This window comes from Siphateles boraxobius, unplaced genomic scaffold, assembly GCF_051911475.1.
Source record: "Siphateles boraxobius isolate OS27281-9 unplaced genomic scaffold, OSU_SipBor_1 25, whole genome shotgun sequence".
Taxonomy (NCBI): domain Eukaryota; kingdom Metazoa; phylum Chordata; class Actinopteri; order Cypriniformes; family Leuciscidae; genus Siphateles; species Siphateles boraxobius.
In genome coordinates, this window is record NW_027508866.1 from 32093425 (window position 1) to 32107450 (window position 14026).

Here is a 14026-nt window from a genome sequence, read left to right on the forward strand (position 1 = left end):
CGGGAAGACTGTGTGGAGTACATCAGTGCTAACTCTTTTATTGGGACGGGCCAGTGCAAAAGGGGAGCCGGGGGATTTCCATTTTGAAGGTTACCCTTACAAAAGATTCCAAAGTATCCAGGCAGAGGTCAGCAAGTTCTGGAAGGAGTGGAGCCAGTTAGCTGGTCCAAATCTGTTTGTTAGAAGCAAGTGGCATACCAAACAGAAATGTTGCAGTGGGAGATGTGGTCTGGCTGGCTGACCAAAATGCCCTAAGAGGTCAGTACAAGTTGGGCAGAGTAGTCAAGTGTCAATACTGACAGAAAAGGCATTGTGAGAGATGTGAATGTGAGAACCTTTCCCAGCTACCCCGTCCCAGTCAGGACATGCGGCAAAGGGACTGAGAGACTATCAAGTAGGATCCCTGCCACAATACTTCATAGACATGTCAGACATCTGGTGATCCTACTCCCTATTGAAGAGCAACCAGAAGCGTGAAGAACTTGTGTGACCTCCTTAGGTTTAAAAACCAGGAGCTCAAGTGGGAGGTGTTAAGTCAGATATTAAATTGATTTGGTTTTCATTTTTTCATACCTTAATTATTTAAAAATTACCTCGGATACCAATAGCGGATTTGGAGATCACCTGTTGGGGCAATCTCGAGTTGAGAAGTTCACGTGAGGTGAAGGTTCACGGAGGTGTTTCCGCTGCAACCAGGTGGTAAAAGACGCCAATTTAATTTGAATGAGGGCCGGCAAATGTGCTTGAGTTGTGAGACATTGTGAGATCCCAACAAGGCCTTGAAGAAAAAGACAAGATTTTGGCATAACAAATGCATGATAGAGACTTAGATATTGCCTTTTCTGGTTTAATTTTGAATGTAACCTTTAAAACGGCTGTATGTATGAATGTGTCTTATTATTTGCCAATGCATTGTGCTATGTGTTCTCTGTTTAAACGTCGAATTACAGATAACTTAATGATCGCTTTAGGACACTCCTACTGGCTGTGCTGGTTCTTAAATGTCTTATCACCCACACCCAAGAAAATGTTTGTATATCATATTGCCAAATTTTAGAAGAGTCTCTTTGATAATTCTGCCCAATAGAGAAGGGAGGTGTAATCTGTGAGAAGGGAGTGGATGTGATGCTTCTTTGGGCCAAGAGCATCAGAGAGGGGACTGTAAGAAATTGTAGTCTGCCTCGACCCAGATTCCACTCCAAAATATATTTTAGAATGAGCTCATCCCCAAAATGGCTTAATTATAATAGAGATGAAGGAAGTGAAGTTGTATTGTTTCTTCTCCATTTGGGTTGATCCTGAGCAAATGGTAGTCAATTGTAGAATGGGACACAGAGAACCTTCTCAGACAATTGGGTGTCTCAACTTCATTAACATACAGAACAGAGCTGTTACAACAAGAGCAACTTCATTGACATTAAGAGTGGTAAACTGTAACAGGATAAAAGGTTTAAGATTTGGATGTTCTGGATTCAGTCTGAGGCCGAGGTTTGTGTACCTTGCCACTGCTATATTGTAATAAACTTAATTTTTGAGGTATGAGTTTCTTTCTTCTGTTGAACACAAAAGACATTTAGAAAAAAATTGGTAACCAAACAGTTTATGTTAATCTTTTTCTTGGTTATCGTCAATTGTTTAATTACCAACATTCTTTGTTTCTTCGGTTGAATACAGAAGATATTTTAAACACTTGGAACAACTTAATGACGACAATGTTAATTTTGGGGTGAACTATCCCTTAAGATTTAGAATTGTGAACTGGAGGACCGGTCAATTAATTAATTTTAAAACAGATGGCAATATAATTGACAAATTCACAATGAGCCATATTTTGATTTTCAAACCTTTATTTGTCCTCTTAGATTCAGAATTCCTCTGTGATCAACAAATGACCATTCAAGACTGTCAAAGACCAGTTGGATGAATCAAGGTATCGCTTGGTAGTTCTGTCTCTAGCCTGAAATGCAGAAAGCCAATTAATTCAAAAAGTGCAGCTCAACTCTCAAAGTCAAACCCCCAGTACAATGGCAAGGACAAAATAACCCCATCACACTTTGAATCAATCCAGTTCACTTCCTCTCCTCACCAGGTTAGTGATTGACAGGTCAATAACATCACATTATTTTTAGGTCTGCACGCGCATTTCCTCATCCATAATGCATATGCTGCATTATTATCCATACTGCATATTTCTCAGCGTATGGTAAAAGCAAATACTAAGACATACCGCAATGGTACAGCTTCCGGAGCCTTTGCACATCTAGATAGCTCAAGTGAGTCCTCTGGCCGATCTCTACCCCGCTCTCTTTGGGCAGAATCGTAGGTTTTCCATTGCGAGAGAAATATTTGCTGCAAAACAGAATACTAATGAAATGTTTGGCCAGCCAAACACACGTGTTACGTTACGCACCCAAATTCATACTTTGCACGTGACGTCACAAGTACTGGCTGGCGGGCAAGAACTTCGTCCAGTAAACTAATCAAGCATCTTGCCAGGACGTCGCCAGTTTTAATATAAAAAAAGTTGGTGTTTTGAGGTGTGAACGACATGCCAGATAGTTGTTGTGCAATTGGATGTACTATTATTCAGCATAATCGGGTTAAGAACGTGCATGTAAACGCACTCATTCCCCGAAAGTGAAAGTAGAAACGGACTGAGCTTTCAGCATCTATCGCTGCATTAACGCCGTGTTCTCTCAGAGACGACGATGGATATTTCGATATAGCGACACCTGTCTTAATTTACTGGCTTAATATTTCTCTTGTGGACCTACATTAATAAATTAAAAATTAGAGTAAAAATAAGAAGAATATTTCTTTTTAAACAAGTTTTTGAAGCTGCTTTTGATTTTCACAGATGGCAGAGTTGAGCTGATCATGAACTAAAGACTGTTTTTAGGCCTTTATCATTTTATTGATATTATTCATATTTAGTAATTGTATTTTTTTTAGTGTTATTAGTGTCATTAAACGTTTTGTTAATGTGCCCTGGAAAACAAAAAAGCCTCACTGTATAATTGATTGTAGTATTGGCCATTTTGTCAGCGTTTGTTGCCCACCAGGTATCCATGGTAGTCACGTGATTACAAAGTATGAATAGCCATTTAAACTACTTCAGGGTTACATTTTGACTTGAACACCTACTCTCCATAATGTAAAATTGATTCCAGGTCATAGTCCAGACCGAGGGTGTTCCCTGCCTTCTCCATAAAATTGTCCTCTTTCCCTGTAAAATACAAACCAGTGAGTACAACCAATAACTGATGCATTAATTACTCTACCACCTTTACTGTCTGCTCGTGTATATATACACACACTTGTTTAGTATAAATATTTATGAATACTAAGTGATGGATAACTAAATATTACATAACTATAAAATATTATTGATGAATACAAACTAAAATCAGTTATTAAATAATTATATAATAAATAAAATAGGGTGGACCCTAAAATTATTGCTAATGGAATTAGTCTAATTTGGAACCAGTCCCAATGGGATAAAAAGGAACAATCATAAAATCAAATAAAAGGCTACTGGTAACCTGAAATTCCCTATTTGAATTTATCTAGTAGAATATTATTTTAGAGGATTCTACTTGGTTCTTTGAGCCCTTTAGGTTTCCAAATTCTGAAAGGAATTCCATCAGCAATCCTGCAGGATTTTTTAGATAGCACCGAAAAGCTGAATGAATGTAATAGTATGCATACCAGAGGCAATGTTCTCATAAACTATAGTGATATACGCATTACGGTCTTGGCGGGAATGCTCGTGGTGTAAGCCGAGTGAATGAAGGACCTCGTGGCAGATGTTCCCAACCGTACAGAGCGGCCCAACCAGAATAGGCTGCTCACCCCCCATACAGCCGACGTAAGATGCACACCTTTAGGAAACGGCAAATAACTCTTTATTTGCACAATTAAATGTTCTGTGTCAGAACTAGATGGAAAAAAATGACTTTTTATACACCAGAATGAAATATACAGGAAAGTGTCCTGGCAAAGACAATGAGTAAAAGTCTCTATAAATAATTTTTTTTTTTAAACTAAAATCTGTGACTCACCCATTGCTTAACTCAAAGTGCAAGTAGTCAGTTTCAATAGTATGTGGATGGAACCCAATGCAGGTCTTCTCAGAGATCATATGCAAGGCATTAAGAATATCGTCAGTCCTGGACTCTGAAGAACACAAACATGTACAACAAAATAAACCTTATTCCTCAGAATACTTCTACACCATCTGATATTACCAAACAACATAAGCTCAGCAAAAAAGGGTTTTAACCCACGATATAAAATTTGGGCCAAATCCAAATCTTCCTTCAGTGCAGAATAGATGGTCGTCCCACTCTACCCAGTCAAAGGCTTTTGCAGCATCAAGCAATATCAAAATCTCTTGTACGTCGGGTCAAGAAAACTCACCAAGAAGAGAATTAATTTCATAAGGCACCGACATATACCCATCCACCTCTTCCCACAGTTGGTTCACTGCGTTCCTGTCACTCTAAAGAAAAGAGAGTCTGAACTCTATTCTCAGGACAGGGTTGTTTTACATAAACATCAGGACAGGGCAGGTTGTCACTTGTGTTTAAGAGTGCAAGACACAACAGATGACTAATAGACATCAGCAAACTTCCCCTGTTGATTAATCACTGTACATTAAGACAACCATTTTTGCATTGCAAGTTTTCTGAAATGTTAAATAAGCACCAAGCACTAAATTTACATGCATTTTCAGAACAGGAGCCAGGTAAAAAATTCAGATTTCACTTTGTTGTTAAAGTTAGTTAGTATTTTCTTATTTATGGAGTGATAAAAAGTGTTCTCACTGTAAACACCTGTCAACAGGTTAAACATATTAAGGAAACTAAAACATATTTTAGGAATAAATATCTAAAAACCACCCAAATATAGATAGGAATAAAACAAGTTTGGTCCATGTACGTGCTGCTGACATGGAGATTTCTTGCTCAATGCATAAGAAAAAAAAAAAAAAAAAAAAAAAAAAAAAAACCTTTAAAAGATACACTACAGATGCCAAAAAGAAATTGTCTTTATTTACTCTCCCTCATGTTGTTTTAAACTGGCAAGACTTTAGTTCATCTTCGGAACACAAATGAAGATATTTTTGATGAAATCTGAGAGCTTTCTGTCCCTCCATTAACAGCTACGCAACTGACACTTCAAAAAGGTTCATAAAGAGATCATAAAAGTAATCCATATGAATTGAGCGGTTTAGTACATTTTCTGAAAAGACTTGATGGCTTTATTGAACAGATTGAATTTAGGCTTATAAACAAACATTGATCAGCGAACAAACTGAAGCTCAACTGATTCTGAACAAACCTCATTGGTTCTTGCTGAAACTCAAATGTGCTGTGTAACAAGAATGATCCTCATTGGTTCTCGCACGTAAAGTAAAACTTCTGTTTACCACAACTGATGTGCGAGTTGATGAATTTGGATGTGAATAAAAGCCTAAATTCAATCTGTTCATCATATAAAGCAATCAAGTCTCTTCAGAAAATTTGAGCTAAACCGCTCAATTCATATGGATTAGTTTTACGATCTCTATTAATTTTTTGAAGTGTCAGTTGTCTAGATGTCAATGGAGGGACGGAAAGCTCTCAGATTTCAAAAAAAAAAAATCTTAATTTGTGTTCCCAAAATGAACTAAAATCTTACGGGTTTTTGGAAGAACATAAGGGTGAGTAATTAATGACAATTTTAATTTTTGGGTGAGCTATCCCTTTAAATGTGTATTATGGAGGTTTTCTTTCCACTATCTTGAAAGATGGTATGTTAGAGGCAAACTAACCCAAAATCTACTAATGCATGCAAAAAAAACAAGTTTTACTTGTAGTGTCTTGACTCAAATGACTAGGCCTACTAGTAATAGTCTCCTGTAGGCTATATAGGGAACAACATTATGAATATAAAAGTATAGTTTGGGCTTACAGGTAGAATGACATCCCCCTCCTGTACAGCGTAGTCTCCCTCAAAATCTGTTAAAGACATTGGCAGGTCATGTCAGGACTAAAGCTTCTTATGGGTCATTCTGTTGTCTTACCCAGAACTGTTTCACTTGGCATTTTCAGAGGCGGTCCACTCTTCAACAAGTTAATATTAGCTGTAGATAAAATATATTATGTCGTAAATTACTACATTTTAAAATGTATTTATTAAAAAAAAAAAAAAAATTAGTTATACCATCATCAAACTGCAAATCAGTGTGACCCTTCAGTGTATTCACAGGAACTCCATGCCCTTATAAACACAAAAACAGCTTTACATCAACCTACATGGTATAACAATGAAAGTAAACTAGATATAGAATGAATTATTTGAGAACTTGTAAAAGATTTGTGGGATAAGTGGAAAAATTACGTACCTCCACAAAACCATGCCACAAGTAAAAGGGAAAACAGCATTTCTACCAGCTACTAACTTTTGGATAGAGGGAAATATCGTATGAAGCGACTAGACAACCGTGTCCTTTCAAACACGTCCTGGATTTGCAAAGTATTCAGCCACCTGAGGCTCATGATTGACAATTAATGCAATGAACTTCAGTGTCGCCGATCACCATGACTGGTGGAACCAATAACGCTCACGTTGTAGTTTCATTCCGGATGCATTTATTGGTGGGACGCAGTAATAATAAACACGTGAGCGTCGAGCTGTGTTTTGTTGCTGACAGCTGATATCTGAAAATCTTCTTGTGCGGTGAGCGTGTACAAGTTATTAATTTTATTTAGTTTATTACAAGAGATATATTTACGCCAAGAAGGGATGTTTTATAATGCGTTAGCTGCCGGAATATGTTCTACTATTGTAAAACAACGGTTATTTTACAGTAATAAGTTCCTTACTTGTGATTATTCATGACTCTATTCTGTGAGGCATCTTAAACATCCCTTATTATTCGACATGTAAAATGTAACCATGGTGACAATAGTTTTTGACAGGGTACCATTTTAATGCCTTTATTGTTGTTACTGTAAATCATAATAGATTCGTTTCTGTTAAGATGTAGCCTAATTATCGTTGTTCAAATTTTTATGTTATGACTGGGACTTTGTTGTATAACGTTACCATGATCGTACTGAATATTTACATTTTTGACAATGGAATTTCAAAGCACTTTCATGGTAAGCAAAAGGATATTGCCATGGCATTTGTATAGTCCCCAGGGTGCATTTGGAAGAATTTTGTTAGTGAAGTGACTGGTATTTTAACAGAAACTATGGTTATATCAATTTATACTAATGTACCATATATTATTGTAACTTATCTGGTTTTGCCAACTTGTTTTCTTTTCATTAGCACAGGTTTTTTATTTCTTTTTGGAATTAATTGACACAGGTCTGAGCTTATGCACCTCAGTTTTTGAGTGGAAAAAGTTCATTCAAGTTTATATAGTTCACCTAAAAAAAATACTCTCCCCCAAATTGTTCCAAACCTGTATGAATTTTTCTTTTGCTGAACACAAAAGAAGAATGTTGGTAACAAGACAGTTGACGGCACCCATTGACTTGCATAGAATTTTTTTCTTACTATGGAAGTCAATGGGAACTCATGCAGATTTGGAACAACTTTAGGGTGAGTAAATGACAATTTTCACTTCTTTGTTTCTTCGGTTGAAAACAGAAGATATTTTAAACACTTGGAACAACTTAATAACGAAAATGTTAATTTTGGGGTGAACTATCCCTTAAGATTTAGAATTGTGAACTGGAGGACCGCTCAATGAATTAATTTTAAAACAGATGGCAATATAATTGACAAATTCACAATGAGCCATATTTTGATTTTCAAACCTTTATTTGTCCTCTTCAAACCTTTATTTGTTTTAGTGTCCTTTAAATGACAATTCAAGACTGTCAAACAGAGTAGTTGGATGCATCAAGGTATCGCTTGGTAGTTTTGTCTCTAGCCTGAAATGCAGAAAGCCAATTAATTCAAGAAGTGCAGCTCAACTCTCAAAGTCAAACCCCCAGTACAATGGCAAGGACAAAATAACCCCATCACACTTCGAGTTACTGCTATCAACCCAGTTCACTTCCTCTCCTCACCAGGTTAGTGATTGACAGGTCAATAACATCACATTATTTTTAGGTCTGCACGCACATTTCCTCATCCATAATGCATATGCTGCATTATTATCCATACTGCATATTTCTCAGCGTATGGTAAAAGCAAATACTAAGACATACCACAATGGTACAGCTTCCGGAGCCTTTGCACATCTAGATAACTCAAGTGAGTCCTCTGGCCGATCTTTACCCCGCTCTTTTTGGGCAGAATCGTAGGTTTTCCATTGCGAGAGAAATATTTGCTGCAAAACAGAATACTAATGAAATGTTTGGCCAGCCAAACACACGTGTTACGTTATGCACCCAAATAGTCATTTAAACTACTTCAGGGTTACATTTTGACTTGAACACCTACTTTCCATAATGTAAAATTGATTCCAGGTCATAGTCCAGACCGAGGGTGTTCCCTGCCTTCTCCATAAAATTGTCCTTTTTCCCTGTAAAATACAAACCAGTGAGTACAACCAATAACTGATGCATTAATTACTCTACCACCTTTACTGTCTGCTCGTGTATATATACACACTTGTTTAGTATAAATATTTATGAATACTAAGTGATGTATAACTAAATATTACATAACTATAAAATATTATATATGAATACAAACTAAAATCAGTTATTAATTATATAATAAATAAAATAGGGTGGACCCTAAAATTATTGCTAATGGAATTAGTCTAATTTGGAACCAGTCCCAATGGGATAAAAAGGAACAATCATAAAATCAAATAAAAGGCTACTGGTAACCTGAAATTCCCCATTTGAATTTATCTAGTAGAATATTATTTTAGAGGATTCTACTTGGTTCTTTGAGCCCTTTAGGTTTCAAAATGTTGAAAGGAATTCCATCAGCAATCCTGCAGGATTTTTTAGATAGCACAGAAAAGCTGAATGAATGTAATAGTATGCATACCAGAGGCAATGTTCTCATAAACTATAGTGATATACGCATCACGGTCTCGGCGGGAATGCTCGTGGTGTAAGCCGAGTGAATGAAGGACCTCGTGGCAGATGTTCCCAACCCTACAGAGCGGCCCAACCAGAATAGGCTGCTTACCCCCCATACAGCCGACGTAAGATGCACACCTTTAGGAAACCGCAAATAACTCTTTATTTGCACAATTAAATGTTCTGTGTCGGAACTAGATGGAAAAAATTACTTTTTATACACCAGAATGAAATATACAGGAAAGTGTCCTGGCAAAGACAATGAGTAAAAGTCTCTATAAATAATTTTTTTTTCTTAAACTAAAATCTGTGACTCACCCATTGCTTAACTCAAAGTGCAAGTAGTCAGTTTCATTAGTATGTGGATGGAACCCAATGCAGGTCTTCTCAGAGATCATATTTAAGGCTTTAAGAATATTGTCAGTCCTGGACTCTGAAGGCCACAAACATGTACAACAAAATAAACATTATTCCTCAGAATATTTCTACACCATCTGATATTACCAAACAACATAAGCTCAGCAAAAAAGGGTTTTAACCCACGATATAAAATTTGGGCCAAATCTTCCTACAGTGCAGAATAGATAGTCGTCCCACTCTACCCAGTCAAAGGCTTTTTCAGCATCAAGCAATATCAAAATCTCTTGTATGTTGGGTCAAGAAAACTCACCAAGAAGAGAATTAATTTCATAAGGCACCGAAATGTATCCATCCACCTCTTCCCACAGTTGCTTCACTGCGTTCCTGTCACTCTAAAGAAAAGAGAGTCTGAACTCTTTTCTCAGGACAGGGTTGTTTTACATAAACACAAGTGGCAACCTGCCCTGTCCTGATGTTTAAGAGTGCAAGACACAACAGATGACTAATAGACATCAGCAAACTTCCCCTGTTGATTAATCACTGCACATTAAGACAACCATTTTTCCATTGCAAGTTTTCTGAAATGTTAAATAAGCACCAAGCACTAAAATTACATTTTCAGAACAGGAGCCAGGTTAAAAATTCAGATTTCATTTTTTGATTAGTTAGTTAGGTTTCTACAGTGAGTTCTCTCTTTATCACTCCATAAATAAGAAAATACTGTTGTCAACAGCCGAAAAAAAAATATATACATTTCTCAAAATATTTTAGGAATAAAATTTTTATCTAAAAAACACCCAAATATAGATAGGAATAAAACCAGTTTGGTCCATGTACGTGCTGCTGACATGGAGATTTCTTGCTCAACGCATAAGAAAAAAAAAAAACTTTAAAAGATACACTACAGATGCAAAAAAGAAAACCACCACTTAAAAAAAAAAGTTCATAAAGAGATCATAAAATTAATCCATATGAATTGAGCGGTTTAGTAAATTTTCTGAAGAGACTCAATCGCTTTATATGACGAACAGATTGAATTTAGGCTTTTACGATCTCTTAATGAACTTTTTGAAGTGCGAGTTGTGTAGATGTCAATGGATTGACAGAAAGCTCTCAGATTTCATAAAAAGAATTAAAAATAAAATAAAAACCTTCATTTGTGTTCCGAAGATGAACTAAAATCTTACGGGTTTGGAACAACATGAGGGCGAGTAATTAACCCTCTGGGGACTAAGCCCTTTTTGGTCCGTTTTCTCTATTTTTACATTTGGGCTTATAAACCATAATGGAGATGGAACACTGGTATCTATGGATTCAGAAGACCCTAAGCTAACATAAGCATGCATGTAATGTTTTTATAAAGAAAGCGAGTGAAAAAATGTAAACTAGAGAATTTCAAAAACGGAAATTAGATGTTTGTCATTTATTTCTGAAAATCACAACAATAGTGAACAGTTTTTGAACAAAAAATATTTGTCAAAGCCTTTGCTAGACAGACATGTTTAATTGTTAAATAAAATGTGTAAAGAACAAATTTACAAATAGTCACAGTTTTTCTTAGCAATGCTTAGATTTTAAGCAATGCTTTCTCCGCATCACTCTCCAGTAATTGTTTCGGAGCTTGTTCCATCGCAAATAGTTTACTGCTTGCCATCATAAGTGCTAAAACAATAAATAATGCTATAATTATATGTATTTATATTATTGTTCTGTCTCTCATATAAATCTGTGTTCTGTAATAATCCGCTCCGTAAGCCTCTGTTCGTTCTGTCTCATCCACTCCACTCGATTTGCTGTTTGCGTCATATCCCTTACTAGGCTGCGTTCCAGTCCAAAATGGACATGCCCTTCACTCGCTAACTTCCCTCTGTCTCGTTCACTCGGATGTGCGTTAGTGCTTACGTTGCACGAGTGCCCACTTCTGGCGGAAACTGCAATTGGCTGAACTGGAACGTCCTAACCCCTTGATCACTTGGAATCAGCTATGGAGTTGATTTATTATTTACAATTTTTTTTCCCCTTAAGAATTTGTTTAATGCAGCATCCAAATGTATATAGGTGTGTTTGGGTTGTTTTATATTAAAAAAATCTAATATATCATAGAGTTGTTTATGGTGATGGTGAAAAGACGAGATCTGCAGTGACGTCACAATCGTGTTGCATTGTTGTATATGGAGCTGCCTGAAGTGTACATAAAGTAGACTTGCTCCCTTGGTCAAAATCGAGGAAACGAGGGTCTGTCCATATAAACTTCCCTCGTCCACTTCACAAAGTGGAATGCACTTCAATATGGCGGCAGGAATTCCCCTGAGGGGAAGTGCTTAGTGAAGTTTGCAAGTGCATGTCTAAAAGTGGACTGGAACGCAGCAATAGTACCATCCCTTGCAAGGCTACAGAGTCCTCTGATTTGCTAGAATACGTCATGGTAACCTTCCTCTGATTGGGTAAGAAAAATATTCCTCCATAGGCAATTTTTCCATTGGTTGTTGCTCGCAGAATCTGCCAAACAATGATTTCATTGGCCTTGTACGTAGTGGTATTGTGCAACAAGGAAGTGTGTATATTTACAAGCCGGGTAAGTTATCTCTGATTTCAGCGGAATCTGAGGAAAACAGCAAAAAAGACCGCACCTCTCTATCATTAATAGTTTAAGATAATTACACATTTGTAGAAGTATGCCATTTTGGACGGTACCGCCCAATCCGTCCCCAGAGGGTTAAGGGATGTTTTTTTTGTTTTTTTTTATATTAACAGACGATTTTTCAATTCTGAAATGCATACAGTAGAAAATAACTTCTTTTAATGACAGAATTTTTATTTTTGGGTGAGCTATCCCTTTAAATGTGTATTATGGATGTTTTCTTTCCACTATCTTGATGGTACTATCAAAGATGGTATGTAAGAGACAAAATAGCCCAAAATGTACTAATGCATGCAAAAAAAACAAGTTTTACTTGTAGTGTCTTGACTCAAATGACTAGGCCTACTAGTAATAGTCTCCTGTAGGCTATATAGGGAACAACATTATGAATATAAAAGTATAGTTTGGGCTTACAGGTAGAATGACATCCCCCTCCTGTACAGCGTAGTCTCCCTCAAAATCTGTTAAAGACATTGGCAGGTCATGTCAGGACTAAAGCTTCTTATGGGTCATTCTGTTGTCTTACCCAGAACTGTTTCACTTGGCATTTTCAGAGGCGGTCCACTCTTCAACAAGTTAATATTAGCTGTAGATAAAATATATTATGTCATAAATTACTACATTTTAAAATGTATTTATAAAAAAAAAAAAAATTAGTTATACCATCATGAAACTGCAAATCAGTGTGACCCTTCAGTGTATTCACAGGAACTCCATGCACTTATAAACACAAAAACAGCTTTATATCAACCTACATGCTATAACCATGAAAGTAAACTATATTTATAATTAATTCTTTAAGAACTTGTAAAAGATTTGTGGGATAAGTGGAAAAATGACGTACCTTCAAAAAACCATGCCACCAGTAAAAGGGAAAACAGCATTTCTAGCAGCTACTAAATTTTGGATGGAGGGAAATATCCTATGAAGCGACTAGACAACCGTGTCCTTTCAAACACGTCCTGGATTTGCAAAGTATTCAGCCACCTGAGGCTCATGATTGACAATTAATGCAATGAACTTCAGTGTCGCCGATCACAATGACTGGTGGAACCAATAACGCTTAGGTTGTAGTTTCATTCCGGATGCATTTATTGGTGAGACGCAGTAATAATAAACACGTGAGCGTCGAGCGGTGTTTTGTTGCTGACAGCTGATATCTGAAAATCTTCTTGTGCGGTGAGCGTGTACAAGTTATTAATTTTATTTAGTTTATTACAAGAGATATATTTATCTCAGACTGTCGCTCAGTCTTTTTGCCACTCAGTTCGCGTGGCCTCAATCGCTCCACCTGACGGTGACGTCACGCGCATTCCCTCTATTGCAAGATATATGTCCACGCCAGGCAGGGATGTTTTATAATGCGTCAGCTGCCGGAATATGTTCTACTATGTAAAACAACGGTTATTTTACAGTAATAAGTTCCTTACTTGTGATTATTCATGACTATTATGCGAGGCATCGGAAACATCCCTTATTATTCAACATGTAAAATGTAACCATGGTGACAATAGTATCTGTCAAAGTACCATTTTAATTGCCGTTATTGTTACTGTAAATCACAATAGATTCGTTTCTGTTTTAAGATGTAGCCTAATAATTTCAAAGCACTTTTGTGTTGAACAAATGATATTGCCATGGCATTTGTATAGTCCCCAGGGTGCATTTTGAATTTTTTTGTTAGTGAAGTGACTGGTATTTTGGCAGAAACTATGGTTATATTAATTTATACTAATATATTATTTTAAATATTCTATGATATCTTTTCTGGGTTTGCCGACTGGTTTTCTTTTCATTAGCACAGGTTTTGTTTTTCTTTTTGGAATTGATTGACATTGCCTCATTGGTCCTATGCACCACATTTCTTGAGTGAAAAAGTTCATTCAAGTTTATTAAAGGGATAGTTCACCTAAAAAAAAACTCGCCCTCAAATTGTTCCAAACCTGTATACATTTTTTTTTTTTTGCTGAACACAAAA

At 36.5% G+C, this 14026-nt stretch overlaps 3 protein-coding genes across 6 annotated transcripts in view; 1 reads left to right on the forward strand and 2 right to left on the reverse strand.

Annotated features, from left to right (window-relative positions):
- The first annotated feature begins 1795 nt into the window (after nt 1–1795).
- Nucleotides 1796–14026, forward strand: part of zcchc9 (zinc finger, CCHC domain containing 9) — a 33244-nt gene continuing 21013 nt past the window's right edge. The window contains exons 1-2 of one of the 4 annotated variants that reach the window (XM_077243540.1): nt 1796–1915; nt 7894–8078. The gene's annotated coding sequence lies outside the window, so the exon portion shown is untranslated. Of the gene's footprint in view, nt 1916–2061; nt 2090–7872; nt 8079–13108; nt 13228–14026 lie in introns of those variants that run through there. The other 3 variants (XM_077243542.1, XM_077243541.1, XM_077243539.1) reach the window with 3 other exon arrangements.
- LOC143750468 (zinc metalloproteinase nas-4-like) lies at nt 1830–6598 on the reverse strand. The gene is made up of 9 exons (XM_077243543.1): nt 6392–6598; nt 6071–6130; nt 5959–6005; nt 4423–4504; nt 4065–4179; nt 3712–3884; nt 3145–3226; nt 2228–2349; nt 1830–1957 (listed from the first exon to the last, which is right to left on the reverse strand). The coding sequence occupies exons 1-9, from the start codon at nt 6429–6431 to the stop codon at nt 1953–1955; spliced, it is 726 nt and encodes a 241-aa protein (XP_077099658.1). The 5' UTR covers nt 6432–6598; the 3' UTR covers nt 1830–1952.
- LOC143750469 (zinc metalloproteinase nas-4-like) lies at nt 1830–12625 on the reverse strand. Its single transcript, XM_077243544.1, has 9 exons — nt 12575–12625; nt 12463–12509; nt 9718–9799; nt 9366–9480; nt 9013–9185; nt 8452–8533; nt 8217–8338; nt 7873–7937; nt 1830–1894 (listed from the first exon to the last, which is right to left on the reverse strand). Exons 1-8 carry the CDS (start codon nt 12594–12596, stop codon nt 7933–7935), a joined length of 648 nt encoding a protein of 215 aa, XP_077099659.1. The 5' UTR covers nt 12597–12625; the 3' UTR covers nt 1830–1894; nt 7873–7932.